Genomic DNA, 16,604 nt, shown 5'->3' with positions numbered 1-16,604 from the left:
CTTTTGTGTGACCTGAATAGCAAGTGGTTTCCTTTTAGCAAAAAATACGTATCTGCCCGCTTTCACTCAAATGTTGAAAGTCTATACAAAGTGAAAGGTATGGCAAATAATGTAGAACTGTCTAGTCTTTTACCCATTTAACTTTATTGTTAAAATTGTATATACATCATAAAAATATTAATTGCATAGGGGGAAAAGTGGAGAAAATATTGGAAGAATTCATACCAGAAGCCTAACAGTGTCTATTTTAGGAGTATTTAAGGGGATATTTTTTCATTTCTTTATTATATTTCTGCAGATTTTTATAAATGAAAATTTTGTGTTTAAAAAGCAGCATTTTCTATAAAAGTTAACTAAGGAATTGGATACATTGAGGGGGAAAAAGATTGGGGAATATAAAAAATATACGTCTATCCTTCAATTCACAAACATGGATGACTAGAACTGGTTCTTGTTCATACAAGATGTTGCAATACTGACAGAGCACACTGGCTTGTTAAATATCAAGTACAAGGCCGGGAGCAGTGGCTCACACCTGTAATCCCAGCACTTTGGGAGGCCGAGGCAGGCAGATCACCTGAGGTCAGGAGTTTGAGACTAGCCTAGCCAACATGGTGAAACCTCATCTCCACCAAAAATACAAAAATTAGCTGGGCGTGGTGGTGGGCACCTGTAGTCCCAGCTACTCGGGAAGCTGAGACAGGAGAATTGCTTGAACCCGGGAGGCGGAGGTTGCAGTGGGCCGAGATTGTGCCACTGCACTCCAGCCTAGGTGACAGAGTGAGACTCTGTCTCAAAAAATATATATATATCAAGTACAATGCAGATGGAATGTTTATACTGAATCCGCACATTTCCTTCTTCTGAGAATCCTGTAACCTCCAGTACACAGATTAGTTTTTCTCTTTTTTCTATCACTCTTCACCTTATTCTAAGTATATTTCTCCAGTTTTATACAGATTTTGGAGTGTTTGCAACTGGGTACTTGTAAATTCTGCCCCTCCCATTTTACCATTATACCCTGTGGTTCCTAGAAGTGCCAGACCAGCCTTGGGAGAACAACTCTGAAGCAATTATTTTCCTACCTGGTCTTCTTTCCAGATGCCATTTTTGGCCAGGTGAGAAGAGTTTACCTGGTTTATGACAGGAGCCTTCAAGTCTGGGTAAAGACCCTGATAAGGAGTTAACAAGGGCCATGCCCTACTGCCTATGGCCAGACATCCTGACACTTGTGTTATCTGCCTATTCCCCGGAGGCATTTGCATTTGGGATCCTTGGGTTATAGGACAAGAGGATGAGTGAGAGTATTTATTAATTTTCCAGTCCATTTCAAGGTGGATCTTACATAGATGTCACCTCTAAAATCCAGCCTTTAAAAATACTGCCTACAATTTATTTCCAAGATGTTAGAAAGAATACACTCTTACCTTGGCATTCTGGAGGAACAGAATTCCAGTTTCCAGTAGCCAAGCACTGTAGCACACTTGCTCCCACCAGGAGCAAGCCTTCATTGCAGGTGAAGCTGCAGACTGACTGGTACCTAAAGACACCGAAGGGGTGGGAGCAGTTCACCCGGGCCTCATTTGGAACTGGGAGATCCTGGCACTGCAAAGCTAAGGGGTGAGGAAGTACGGAATAAAGAAACAGTAATACACACATACTCATTGATTTTTGAGCTATTAACTCTTTCTAGTGTCAAGAACAGGGATTCCCGAATTGGGCTTGTTTAACATAGAAGATGAGAAAAAGTGTCATTTAATTATAACGGCACATGAAGGATTTTATTAGGAAATGCTAAACTTTTGTTGAGAATCTTGGCAACATGTATCAATAATTTTTAAGTTATCATGCCTTTGGACCCAAGACTTTATGCTAAATATGTAATCAAGATGCATACCAAAAAATCTATTTAGAGATTTTTGTGAAGACATTATTTGTAAGAGCGGAATATTGAAAACAAACACAAATGCCATTAATTGAGGGTGGAAAATTAATGATGGTGGATCCATGAAAAGAATGTTAAAGGTCACTAAAAATAATATATTTTAGCTTGAAAAGATAGGAGAGAGGTCTCAATGTATTTTTTATTTTTTAAATAAAAAATCAGAATAAAAATTATAATATACACCATGATCTCAAAGATGTAAAATAAATAACTATATATGAAGTGAGCACATGTATTCTATGTGTTGTCTCTTCTCGTCTTTAAAATGGTAGTAATAATTGTAACTACCTCATAGAGTTAGACTGAGATCATAGAAAGTGCTCAATGAACATTAGCTGCTATATTAGTAGCAGCGGTAGTAATAGATAGTAATAATATCATTAAGGCTTCTCATCACATGCAGACCCTGAGTTCAGGAGTGGGAAACATTCAGAAGGCCTATGAAGGGAGTTAGTGGGGCCACATCTCTGGATACTTAAGAGAATATCCAACTATCTTTTCTTGATTAGACATTTACCTTCCTGGAGACAACAATGGCTTGGATAATCCCTTATGATCCCTTTTAAGTGTGTCAAAGAGCTCATTGTGTCTTTTTCTCCCAGATAACATATACGATACATTCCATAACTCAGACTAGGTCTCAGCATCATGGTGCACAGCCATCTATTCTATTGCCTTCTTGTTTTGTTTTGTTTTGCTGTTCAATTTTTTTATTATAGTGAAATTTACATAGCATGAAATTTAATTTACCATTAACCATGTCACCAATATTAAGTGTACAGCTCAGTGGTATTAAGTACATTCATATTATTGTGCCACCACCACCATTATTCATCTCCAAAACTCTTTTCATCATCTCAAACTGAAACTCCATATCCATTAAACCATAGCTGCCTATTTCCCTCTCCCACTGAGCCCTTGGCAACCACCATTCTACTTTCTGTCTCTATGACTTTGACTAAGTTCCTCATATGAGTGGAATCATACAGTATTTGTCCTTTCATAATGGCTTATTTCACTTAGCATACTGTCTTCAAGGTTCATTCATGTTTGTAGCATAGGTGAGAATTTACTTACTCTTTAAGGTTGAATAATATTCCATTGTAAGTATGTGGAATACTTTTTACTTATCCATTCATCCATTAATGGTTGTTTGGGTTGCTTCCACATTTTAACTGTTGTGATTAATAGTGCTATGAACATGGGTGCACAAATATCTCTTCAAGACCTGCTTTCAAACCACTGCCTCATTTTAAAATCAAGGTATACTTAGGAACCCAGGGGAGTCACATAGATTGCTCAGAGGTCTCAGTAAATGAAAACACAAAATGTCAGTATTACACTTCTGGAACACGACTTTAGTGTGAGGTACTCCTCGTAAAAAAATAATAATCCTCGTGAACCACCACACCCGCCCGCATGAGTGCCTTAGTGTAAGAGCAAAAGATTAGAAACCTAACACATTGAAAGAGGATCATTTTGTCAAATCAGACCACAGACATGTGATTTATAAGGTAACATATCATCATCATCATTTTCCCTATAAATCTTATAAGAGTTTTAAAGTTGCGTTTACACACATTAATTCACAACTACTAGTGAGGCAGGTAGGTAAGGCTGATAATAGTAGCCCCATTTTACAGAAGATACTGAGCCTCAGAGAGTCTAAACGACTAGCTTAAGGACAGGAAGTGACAGGACTGAACTAAACACCTTGTCCATTACCCTTCCCCATCCCATGCTATTCCTCATGCATGATTTATTCTCCAAAGCCCCATCTTCTTCATTCCAGTGCACCCCATATGTGTCAATCAGTGCAACCCTCACCTTGACTATACTATAGTGGACATATGCCTAAGACTGGCTTCGCTCACCATTTCATCTCTTCCCTGGTCCCAAGCACAAAGGACATGGCACATAGTAGGTTCTCAGTGAATATCTGATAAAGAAAGGCATGCCAATACTCAGTGCAAATGCTGATGCCTCTAATGAGCTGAGATACACAGGAAAACATTACCACTGTTACAGTACCTTGACAGACTGGGGCTGGCGCTGTCCACTGTCCCAAGTTATCACACCGAACTATATGAGCTCCTCTCAGCATGAAACCTTCAGCACAGCGGAAGCTACAGTTGGTGTCATACTGAAACGCTCTCAAGGATGGAGAGCAATCCATGCTTCCGTGGACAGGACTCTCCAGCGCCTCACACGAAATAGCTAAGTGGAAAAGGTACCTTCTAAAGCTGGGTAACGGAAGGGCCGGGTTCTTCCTCAGAAAAAATTCCTGGACGCTATATCTTTCCTGTCCACATTTTCAGTGTGTTCAGAACCCTAAAACCTCCATTTTCCAAAAGAGAGAATGCCTGGAACACCTTCCCATGCCCCTCTTGGCCTGACTCACTCTCACCTGCCCTTCAGGTCTCAGCCTAGACTTCCCTTCCCTTAGGAAGCCCTCCCTTCCCACCTTAACTAAGGGTAGAAGCCCCTGCAATGTGCTCCCACAGCCTCTGTTCTTGTGCTATTCATACATGATTGTCATTCTTCCCCATTATACCATGGTCTCCTCGAGGTTGGGCTCAGTCATTCGTAGTTTTATTCTGGAGCTGAGCAGAGTGTTTTGTACATTGAAAGTGCTCATTAAATATTGACATTATCTATGAAATTGAATCTGAAAAGAGTACATACAGGAAAATGCTGGACTTATAGGAAAAAAAAAAAAGCTGGACTAGCATAGCTTATTGTTGACACTGTTACCTAGTCCTGTAAAATGATCCCGGCCGGGCTTTGTCTCTAGAACACAGGATGTCATCCTAATCAGACTTCAGTTGCCAAGCGAGTGCAGCCAAAGTGAATTCCTGAGCACAATTAAGCCCTGAGGGACCTCGGTTCTGATAAAGATTGGTTTCCTCATGCTCTTCCTTGATAAAGCATTTTATCCCCAGGCTATTCCTGAAACTTTTCAAAGTGTAAAGACTACCTCTTTGCTCTGGGCTTTGACCTCTGTTTTTTACAGAATCAGAGTATTTAAGAACCAAAAATCAGGCTGGGCACAATGGCTCACACCTATAATCCCAGCACTTCGAGAGGCTGATGTGAGTGAATCACTTGAGGTCAGGAGTTTGAGACCAGCCTGGCCAAAATGGTGAAACCCTAGTCTCTATTAAAAATATAAAAATTTGCCTGTAATCCTAGCTACTCGGGAGGCTGAGGCAGGAGAATCGCTTGAAACTGGGAGGCAGAGGTTGCAGTGAGCTGAGATCGTGCTACTGCACTTCAGCCTGGGCGACAGAGTGAGACTCTGTCTCAAAAAAACAAACAAACAAACAAACCAAAAAAACCCCACCAAAATCCTCTAGTGTTTCTCTCTTCTCTCTTACATTTTAGGCAAGAAAAGTGAGGTTCAGAAGTGTTAAGTGACTTCTCTAAAGTCTCATAGCTAGATAGTAGCAGGGTTGGGCTTGTCATCTAGGTCTGGGAATTCACTAATCCATCGTAAATTTCCTATTCTCCCATTACCACTGTCCGCCTTATAAACTGAGGATGTGAGGCAATTGCAGAGAATTCATTTTGGTGGAATTATGTAATTGCCTGGGATTGCATCACACACTTTTTCGATGCAGTATTCCTTCCTTTGCTTCTTTGTCAAAGGCTACCCTCAAAGACTACATGGTGAATCACTCTCTTTAGCCACCTTAGCCACTGCTCCCAACTCCCTCTCAAGTATAGGACATGGTCCTATACCTCGGATATGTCAGTAGAGCAGAAGCTCTATGCTAGATACTTTATACATGCTATTTAATTGTATACTTTTTATGTACTTAATCCTCACAAGCACCTTGCAATTCTTAGCTCCATTTCACAGATGAGAAAACCATGGTTCCTGGAGGTTGAAGAGCTTGCTCCAGTGCAAGAACTTAGAAGAGATCACCCCGACACTGAGAGCCCTTCGCCTCTCTACCATGCCATGATTCCTTCTTGGACAGAATGGAGGTTGCTAACGAAAAATCCTACCCTCACAGGTTGGCAAGGGTGCAGACCAGTGTCCAGAGCCAATGCAGCGGAGCATGTCCAAACCCCTCACTCTGTAGCCGGGCTGGCACTCAAATTTACAGCTGGAGCCATAGGCAAAAGCAGTGAGTGGATGAACACAGTCCATGGTTCCTTCGTTGGGGGCTTCCAGGTGCTGACACTGCACGGCTGGAGAGAATAACCAAGGATAAAGAGAAAGATACTGAGAAAGGAGAAAAGCCACAGATAGAGAGCAATGGTGGAACCACCTCTGAAATGGAGGTGGAGCTAGCAAGATGTAAAGGTCAAGAGACCCTAATGATGTTTGTCCAGACTTGGATTACCAGTTCCCAGGGTGAACTGAGTCTGCTAAAAACAAAGATTCCTCCAAGCTGTATTCTTAATGTCCTCTATTCCCTATACTTCTATAAACCTGTCTCACTAGGTCCTCCAGTGTCCACTTATAGATGTAGAGGCCACTCTTTTTAATCTTATGTGGAAATTATGAATGAGGCCATTCTGAAACTGCCTGCAGTTATCAGTTTGGGGAAAGAAAGGAATTTTTCTTCCTTTCTCATCTCAGATGAACCCAATCTAGCTAAATGGCAGGTAGGAAGAGAATTAAATTTTGGCAATTCAGGCCAGCTTCTCCATAAGCTGGTCAATTTTATCTACGCACTAAATAAGGACTGGGTGCAATGGACATTATACATCCCAACTACCTGAAACTCACCTTTACACACTGGGGCTGTGGCTGTCCATACCCCCGAGGCTGTGCATTGCACCACTTCCGGTCCAACTAATGCAAATCCCTCTTCACAACTGAAGCTGCAGCTAGACTGATGCTGGAATGCTTTTGCAGAATGAAGGCAGGTCATGTTTCCTCGTTCAGGAATCTTCAGGGGTGGGCACTGGACAGCTAAAACCAACCACAGAATAATAGTGTGAGTCCTTGGACAAATTTTGTCCACCACCTTGGAAGCCTTCAAATTCTGCGGCAGTCACACCTTCCCAAAGTGGCAGGCAGGGTGATGCACTAGAATGGTTAAATGGTATTTTCAATAGCTGTTTGGAAAGATCCAAACACCCTTGTTTTTCATGTAGAGAAGTTAGGTAAAATTATAAAATTAATAATACTTAACCCCTAAGTTCTCATCATTGTACTCTATTTACTTTACAATTAACAAAGGGAAAGGGGGGTCCCTTTGTAATGTTTTTGCCTGCGAATCAACAATTAAACTAAGTCACTCTATCCATAAAAAAATACCATGAAAATTGAAATTAATGTTACTCTGGTTGACAGTTAACAGTGATAACCAGAATTTTCCATCTAACATAGGTGGTCATTATTTCTCACATTTTTTAATGGAGAAAGCTCATTGTGTCCTCTTCTCCCCAAAAATTCTGTGTCAGTGAGGATGAAAAGAGTAAGGTCTACATACCTAAACACTGTGGAGGCTTATTTGTCCAGACTCCAGAAGCCAAGCATTCCAGCTTGCTGGGCCCATTTACTTGGTACCCGTCAGTGCAGTGGAAGCTGCACTGCGAGTTAAAGGAGAAGTTCCCCAGTGGGTGGCTGCAGTTCATGAGCACGTGTTGAGGGAGCTCAAGTTCTCCACACTCTCTCACTGCAGGAGACAAAATAGTGATTTTTATTTTCCATGTAGAATTAACAGCAATGTCAGGTTTGCTGAAAGCTGTAACTATTTGTGTAACCCTCTTAACTCTAATTTTCTAAACTTCTAACCCAAGCTATCCATCTCTATTTGGTCTCTTTGTATTGGCTGCATCTTGGGAAATAGTCATTCTTTCACAAGTTTTTACTTCAAACAAGTAAAATTAGCCTGGAAGTGTTCTGTTGGTTTTGCTTCCTTTCCCTTTCCCTTTCCTTTTTTGAAATTTATAAGTCAATGTTTTCTCCCAAGAATATAATGTTTTTACCTAGAGTGTGTGTCTAGGGACACTGAGTGGAGGAGACAGATGATAGAGGGGGGCTGGTACCATCCTATTCTCACTGGAGAGCCTTCAACATGATTTATTTACTTCTTGGCATCATCTCTAGCATAAAACCAAAATAATATCAACAAAAAGGAAGCCTCACCGTATTCACATTCTGGCCCATAGAATCCAGGGTAACAGGAGCAGGTATAGTTCCCGATGGTCTCGAGGCACTCTCCTTGTTTGCTGCAGGACATGTCCTGGCATGAGGCTGCATAGATATGGAAAGGTCAGAGTCATGGACAGTCACAGATGTGAGGAAAGGCTGAATTCTCATTTTGACCACAGACTCATCCCCTCTCAGATAGGACTGAGCTAGCCAGACAAGAGGGAACCACAGTATCTTCTAGAGAGCCAACCTGTTCCTTGTGAAAAGCATTGTAGGGGCCTGCTGGAGTATTGCATGGCTCCCATTTCATACTGCATTTAGTGTTTCTTAAGGAGGGTATTGTTGTGTGGACACAGAGGGACAAATGGAGCCACTGACAGATCTGTGGACAGAGAAACCCTATGTGGTACAAAATGGATTGTGGTTTTCAAACCAATCATTGTTTTATGATGGAAGCCCAACGTCACGTATTACAGCATTGAGGTTAGGCACCAGATGTGGGGCGTGGGGTCACACAGGTGTGATATGAATCCTGGCTCTGCTGCCTACTTGCTGTGTGACCTTAGGCCAGCTACTTCTCTGAGCTCAGCTTGCACAGTGTTAGGGCCCAAACCCTTTCACCTTTCATTTGCTTCAAATCTATGCCCAGAATCCTACAGTGGAGAAACAGAGGAGCCAAATGAGATGTTTAAGACCTACTCATGGTAAAGGACAAACAGTCTTATGAGGTGAAGTTTCACGAGTCTGAATACAGCAGGCCAAGATAGTGCCGACTATGGCTGACCTGCCATGTCCTCCTCACCAAGACAGTGCCACTCAGGTGGCAGAACAGAGAAGGGCCAGGGTTTCTTTCCTGCAAGAAAGTATTTGAGGGTATATGCACTTGATGAGAATTAGTATTAGAATTGATACTTTGAAAGCACTGTTTTTATTAATGAGGTCATAGTTGGGGGCAAGTTCTGTGGCTGAACTGTGTTCTGGTGGTTATTTCCTCTGTCTTAAGCCCTGTCCACATGCTGGTTCACTTGGAAGTATATTACAAAAGGATATCCATATGTCATATGTGGATATGCTGTGCTACATGATCTCTATGTTTCCTCTCAATTTTGAGATACTAAAATTCTATAAACCATGCAAGGTTCTATAGGAAGAAGTTCCTCTGGCAGCCAGTGAATTTGGTGAAGCTGCACTGAGACACCGGAAAGGGTTCAAATAAAGAGAAGATGTAGGAGGCAATAGCAGCTAAATGGATACAGGTTTGGTCCACATCCTATTCACTTTGCTCCCTGACCTTAACCCCACCAATGTCTTAAGGCCTTACAGTAGCAACCCCTGCCTGCCCTATGTTCTTGGAGCATACAAATGTTTCCCCAATTATAGCTTCCTCAGAATCTCAGAACTCTAGGGGAAAAAAACGAGACAAAGTTCTGCATTCTATCCCATTTCAGGTTTCCTGAATAGATAGGTTAGCAATTTGTCTATTCCTTTGGATCTCCAGGGAGAAGATGATTTATTCATGATGATTCAATGAGTAAATCTTTTTTCAATAGCCTGCTCTGAGGTCTAATAATTCCTGACATGTGGAGAATTATTCCAACAATCAAACTTAATTTCATATTACAGTAAATATATCTATTTCTCATCTCCCATGGATAATTGATGCTTCTCTACATCCTTTACATCTTAGATGGCAAAATGACAATCAATGGTAGTGACTGCTTAGAGTACTGTGTTGGTGGAGATAAAACCCATCTGTGTTCAGGTAAAGTTGTATTAATTAGTGATATCTACCACTGTTGTGGGTTAGAGGAATGGCATCATTTATGCCAGTAATTTTCTATCTTTTTTCTATCTTGCAATTTTTTTGGTAAGCTTTATTGAGGAAGACTGTCTTGCAGAAATGGATTTTGAAGGTTAGGTGAGAAGGGGAAGTAGTGGCATATTGAAACAGCTAGTGGCAGTCAAGGTTATCTGATAAGAGATAATTCTAGGGAGGCATAGCCCAGAAAGGGGTAGAGAGCTGACTGGGAGAGCAGTAGGATGAGCTAATATCCTGGTAATGTCCATCCTGATCCATGAATATATGGTCATTAATCAATTTATTTATATATAAATGTATTATTTATAAAGTAGATCTGATTATATGATAATGCATTCATGGATATGTTTTGTCTCAGCTAGGAGGCTTGGGGAGAAGAGGGACAATGTAGAAGGCTTGCTTTATTCTGTGTATTCTGTTCCATATATGTACTGTTGAGGTCTTCTGAGGGAGAGGTGTTTAAAATCTAAAGAATTCAGAATATGTATGGCGGATTATTTATCAAAGAAGCTTCAGAGTACTTAGAACCTTCCTGCTCAGGGCAGTCCATACTCCTTAGGCACAGTGTTCATGTGCTACAAAGTACAGGACCGGCCCCTCTAGACAGGGAAGCAACATCAGAAAGAAGGAATCAGCTCTGACACTAGGCTCATGACTAGAGGAAGACCAAGCTTTCAGGAATGTCTGCTTACTCTGGTACTGGTAAAGTTGAGAATTAAAATACACTCGAAGTATTTCACCTTCAATTACTTCTTTGCTTTCCTGCCCACTCCCCACCACTACCCTCCCACCAAAGTTCAATGGATCTAAAGATATGTTGTTGTTGAAGAGAAACTGTAAAGCATTTACAATCCTTGGTTATATTCTCAAGTTGTCTCATAAAAATGTAGAGCAAAGAATGTGGTAGTTTACATGGCTAAAAAACACCAACTTTGGAATCAACATGAGTGTGAAACTGGCTCCACCATCAACTAGCTTAGAACCCTGGGCAGATTACGTAATAGCTCTGAGCCTTTCCCTCATCAGCAAAGTAAGAGTAATAGAAAAACCTGATTGATGGAGTTGTCATGAGGACTAAATGTGGCCAATATTAAATGAACAAATGACACGTGAACTAAATAAACTAATAACACAATGCCTAGAGCATACTGACATTCAGTAGGTATTAGTTACAACTGTGTCACCTAGGGGTAGGGCTAAATTTCCTTCCAATTTACACTCTCTGTTATACAAGACACAGGGGTGAACGAAAGCTCTAGACCTAAAATTTGGGAGACTGGTTTCTGGTCCTCACTTTGCTTCTGTCCTGCTCCACGGCCTTGAGAAACTAAAACCTCCTGAGTGCCCTTTTCATGAGTTATAAGATGAGACAGGTAAGCTGGATGATATTAAAATTTCCCTCTAGTTTTAAGCAACTAGTTTTCTCTAATTCTGGTCTTATGTTCTTCAGGGTGCTCAATAATGCTGATTGGCTAACAATTTACCCCTTGATTTCATGTCCTGCCTTTGTATCTTTGTGTTGACTCAGTGGTTATGTTGGCCAACCAGAGAAGGCAGGGTTTTTTTTAATAGAAAAGTTTCAAAGTAGAGAAGGCCCTACCTGTGTAACACAATGCGTGCTTTTTCTTCAAGCAGTGCTCATCATTCCACTTGCCAGGGGCTGACGGACTCTTGATGTAGATCTCCACGCAGTCCTCATTGTTCCTTTTGTTGTTAGGTTCATTATCAGCCCAGTTCTCAGCCTCCTTAGTGAGAGCCTTTTTGGTTCCCACCCAGGTCCATGTCTTATTGTTCTTTCGGATCCCAATCCAATAGTAGGAGCTGTAGTAGGGTAGGACCTTATTGAGGTAATCAATTTCATTTTTATTCTGGATGGCCACTAAGTCTGTGTAGCGATTCTGGCAATATTTACGGGAAATATTCCATGAGTATGCTTTCGTGCTGTAATGGTAAGTCCATGCTGCCACTTCTTTCTGGTTTGTTAGTTCTAGAGTAAAGGAGAGTGAGTGCCAGGTTAGTAACCCTCACCAAAAGGAGGCCGTGATCCCAAGTATCCTTCTGCATACTCAGATGAATTTCCGACCAGAACATGAATACACAAAACACGACAGTTTATGTCTAATGTAGTTGTTTGAAGGAAAAAGAGTGGTTTCCACCTTTCACTTGAAAGTGTGAATGATGTCAGAATAGGAAAATGTCATTTCTGAGGATCCTTGATGTTTAAGTTTTGGAATCATAAGATATCAAAGTTGGGAGGGACTCTGGACGTCATCTAATTTACTCCTGTCCTTTTATAAAAGAAGGAGACATAAGTAATTTGCCCAAGCTCAGATTAAATGACATATAAAATGTCTTAAGGGCAGGCTCTACCTCTTCACATGGAAAATAACATATGACCTGGAGCCTACCAGTTGGTCCAGCCTCATTGCCCACTGTGTTTACTTTCTCAGCAAAACAGAATTCCTACTTCCTTGAATTTGCACATGCTCTCCCCACAGTCCTGGCTGTCCTCTCTTCTTATGTCTGGTAAACTTTACTCCACCTATTCTCCATGGCTTTCCCAGGTGGACTCTGTGTTCCTTCCTCCAGGCTCCCACAGCACCTCATCCCTGCCTCCATTGTGCTCATTACCACGTATGGTAATGTCTGTTTCTGTGATACAGTCTACATCTGCTAGGTTGTAAATCTCCGACTATGTTTTCTTTTTAGCTTTGGATCCTTAGCACTGAGCCTAGAGTTTAGCACTTAAGAGGCGTTCAATAAATACTTGTTGAATGAGTGAAACACAGTAGGTTTGTGGCAGAGCCCAGGTGGGAAATCAGATACCCTGATCTGCAATCTTACAGTCATTCCATTTTTCTTGGCTGTTTCTCTTTCATTAACTACTCTACTTCTTCCATGTCTGCATACTCCCTTATTAAGACAGGGCTCAGAACAGCCCTTTTTCACAAGTGTTTTTGATACCAAATGAAATAAAGAATGTGCCTTTCAAAAGTATAAAGGTACTACAGTACTGTTATCATAGCCTGTGAGAGTCCACCCGGGGCAGGAGAGGCCAATTCCCACATGAAGAGGTGTACAAAGCAAGCAATCAGGCCTGGAAATGGGTTTCTTTCCTGTTTATTTAAAGGCTTGTTTCTGTCCAACCCTCTCCTCTGCTGCCTGCAGGAGGGTTAGTCATGCTTGTACCTCCCTTGCTGACATTTCCAGGGCATTGTTTTGCCTTAAAGACTTTATTCTGATATAGCCAGGGCTGCATTATGACTTTCATAGACTTTAGGCAACTTTGCCTATGTAGGCTTCTTCCTCCATGCTAACATATTAAAAATTCTATTTTGCAACTGCACTGGTACAAAGATGAATATATCACTATATACTAAAACCTTTTCTTTGACTTCAAAGAAAATAATTATAAAAGAAATTCAGACATGTGTGTGGGTCTCTAAAAATTTTGTGGGTCTGTGTCTACTGTGCCTAATGGATAAATTGGTCCTGGATATATCATTTTAAGTTCTTTCCTATGCCCTTTCTACCAATATGACGGTGTTGGGTACATTTGTCTTCCAGCAATCTGGACTTGGACAGTTTTCCCATGCCTCAAACCAACTGGCTACAATCCTTAAAGTTCTCACACATAGCTCCGGGCTCTACCCTAATTACTTAGGGCTGAGTGAAAAGTTAGCATAAAGTTTACCAGAGATCAGGGCACTGAAGCAAAGGAGTTGGGAAATTCCAAAGACCACTCTCTGGAATCTCTGGTACAAGATGGCTTTTTGGCAGCTGGCCTGAAACAAGAAGAGAAAACTTTCTTTTAGTATCCATACACCATCAACATGGCCAAAAATAATTCCAGTTACCAATCATTATGTTGAAATATAATTGTGCCAATTTCCATTGGAAGAGTGGTTCAAGCCCTCTGCTTCCTTCTTGCTTCTCATTGCCCTGCTTCTAAGTTCTACCCTGGATGGACACTGTAGCAAGGCTGGGGACAGAGTTCATTTCTTCATTCATTCAACAAATATTTATTGAGTAGTTTGTGCCACCAATATTTTTAAGATACATTTTTAATGTGTATGGAAGAAAGCTAAACACACTAATATGGCTGTCATTATTATTATAAAACAATCTTTTTAAGAAGTGCTATGTCATACCCAAGAATAATAGAAAGTCACATGAAAACTTCCTGACCCACACAAATAATGTCTAACCTATACTTTGAGGTGCAGAGCATCAACTAATTGTGTTATGCTATGCCATCTATTTTGTATTATCGATCTTTGTTTTATCTTCTTGCTTTTTCATTTCTGTACACATCTACAATACTATTCAATGTTTAATATACATATGTATGTATATATTTAATATTTCTTAATACATGCAGTAAACTTATTCCCCTTGGATCTATAGCAACTATTATTTCTCATGAACTCTCTTCTGTTGGGATTTCATCAAATCTATGAATGTTTTTAAAATGTTTTTAAGGGGCCAGGTGCAGTGGCTCATGCCTGTAATCCCAGCACTTTGGGAGGCTGAGGTGGGTGAATCATGAGGTCAGGAGTTCAAGACCAGCCTGGCCAACATAGTGAAACCCTGTCTTTACTAAAAAGACATTTAAAAAAATTAGACAGGTGTGGTGGCAGGTGCCTGTAATCCCAGCTACTCGGGAGGTCAAGGCAGGAGAATCGCTTGAACCCGGGAGGCAGAGGTTGCAGTGAGCGGAGATCACACCACTGCACTCCACCCTGGGTGACAGTGCGAGACTCCATCTCAAAAAAAATATATATATATGTTTTTGGGCATCTAAGTTCTAGTGACGCTCATCTTGTCTGACTTCCTCATGTTGCACATGAAAATACTGAAGTTTGGAGCATCTAAATAACACATTCAGAATGATAGTAGCGAGCCTGACTTTGAAACAAGAAAGAGCTCTTTCCACTGTACCTTTTTTTTTTTACCTTCATTAACCTCCAGGCTTCTAAATCCCATGCTGCATTGCTGTTGTGGATGATGGAGCGTGCGACATGACCAAACCTAGCTGCTACGTCAGTTCCCCTCCAAAGCCACTCCAACATTACTATCAACATAAAAACAGTGCATTTGCAGTTTTGTCACTATCCCAGCCAGACTGCTACCTAAAACCTTTCCTGTAAATAAATCCCAAATTGCCACAGACCACAATTTGGTCTGTAACAATTCGCTGCGGAGTTATGTGTGTGTTCGTGTGTCATGCCCCAGTGATGGATGATGTAGGGCGCATGGGACGGTGTGGGGTTGTGTATGTGTCACGCCCAGTGATGGATGATGTAGGGTGCATGGGACAGTGTGGGGTTGTGTGTGTGCATGTGTTCATGCACTTTTGACTACAGCCTGACCAGACACCAGGGAGAACTCAACTCAAACCAGTTAATATGTCCCAGAGAGTGGAGTTATCTCATAAGCCTAGAATTTTTCATCTGGGAGCTTCTGAATCTTGACTTTTGTAAGTAGGCATATTTTGTGTTCTTATAAGCTGCTGATCTCTGCAGGACCTATGATTAAACACTGAGAGTATCATAACATTATGATTTATGGCTGTTTATTTGCACAAAATGTAGAGTGATCGATAATCCCTTGGCGCGAACCTAACCCCACTGCTTTCTCTGAATTGTGTTATGTCACAAGTTGTTCTTACTACCACATTTCAAAACGCACCATTCCAAATGCTGAAGCGGAAATCTTCAAACCAGGATAAGGCTGACTTCCCAGGGGGTTCACAAGCAAAGAGAGTGTTAATTAAATGTATATTCAGATTCTCAACTTTCACATATATACTTTCTTAAAAACAATCTGCCTAAAATAAACCTTTTTCACGCTTTATAAGAGAAAAATTATACCTCTTACTAATTTCTTATTTATTCTAGAGCTTTGCCCTTGGATATAAATACATTCGTATGCCAGAGATGATTCAAAATATTGGTATAGGTATTAAGAATTTGAATATTTTAAATGATATTGCAGCAAATCCTTTTTCAAGTCCAGTGATTTCCATTTATTTCCTTTCATCAGCTTTGAGGGAGCACCTGATTAAGTTGTCAACTTTGACTAAATTTTGATAGTAAATCACTATATAATTTGGGGCATATAACTTGGAAGGACTTCAAGGAATTGAGACATTGCTATAATAAAACTTCTAATTCCATTTACTTATTCATATGAATGAAGTTTCTCAATGTTTAAATCCTTGAAAATGAAGTATGGGAATAATATTGATGCCAAACTTGTCTAATTTTGTTGATAAGTAATATTCATTCATGGATATATGAACAAATGGGGGAAGCTCCTCCTGTCTTAGAGATGAATCTTCAATAGCAATTTAAATATAAAGGTTTAAGTTACTTGTCAAAACTTGTAGTATATTTACTTTAGTTTATTTAATTGTGTACTGAAAGTAGTTGTCATGCTAACTCAATAGAAAAGAAAAACATTTTAACACACAGAGACTTATGGTTGTAGAAAATTGAAATTTTATATTATATTTTTATTTTGCAAAGAAGTGTAATAATCAAGAAAATACTTTAAGCTTAAAATGTGTTATCTTAGGCTAAATTCTGTAGAAGTGGGATAGAAATAAGTATTCAAGGACAGAAAAATGAATAATATAAAATTTCTTATTATTAAGAGCCTGCTTGTGGTCTTTTAAGTGATGAGGATTGCAGATCATGCCAGTACTTTATTCCATTGGATAA

At 40.4% G+C, this 16,604-nt stretch overlaps 1 protein-coding gene across 1 annotated transcript in view; it reads right to left on the bottom strand.

Annotated features, from left to right (window-relative positions):
• The window catches only part of SELP (selectin P), a 40,396-nt gene that overhangs the window by 16,621 nt on the left and 7,171 nt on the right, over nt 1-16,604 (bottom strand). Inside the window, exons 2-9 of the mRNA XM_032161042.2 lie at nt 13,574-13,664; nt 11,480-11,866; nt 8,055-8,162; nt 7,396-7,581; nt 6,687-6,872; nt 5,957-6,142; nt 3,977-4,162; nt 1,428-1,613 (exon numbers count right to left, since the gene is read on the bottom strand). Of these exons, the coding sequence (XP_032016933.1) occupies nt 1,428-1,613; nt 3,977-4,162; nt 5,957-6,142; nt 6,687-6,872; nt 7,396-7,581; nt 8,055-8,162; nt 11,480-11,866; nt 13,574-13,664 (1,516 nt within the window). The remainder of the gene's footprint in view (nt 1-1,427; nt 1,614-3,976; nt 4,163-5,956; nt 6,143-6,686; nt 6,873-7,395; nt 7,582-8,054; nt 8,163-11,479; nt 11,867-13,573; nt 13,665-16,604) is intronic.

The sequence above is a fragment of the Hylobates moloch genome, unplaced genomic scaffold (genome assembly GCF_009828535.3).
Source record: "Hylobates moloch isolate HMO894 unplaced genomic scaffold, HMol_V3 SCAFFOLD_8, whole genome shotgun sequence".
Lineage (NCBI taxonomy): Eukaryota > Metazoa > Chordata > Mammalia > Primates > Hylobatidae > Hylobates > Hylobates moloch.
This window is presented reverse-complemented; position numbering and strand designations above follow the sequence as displayed.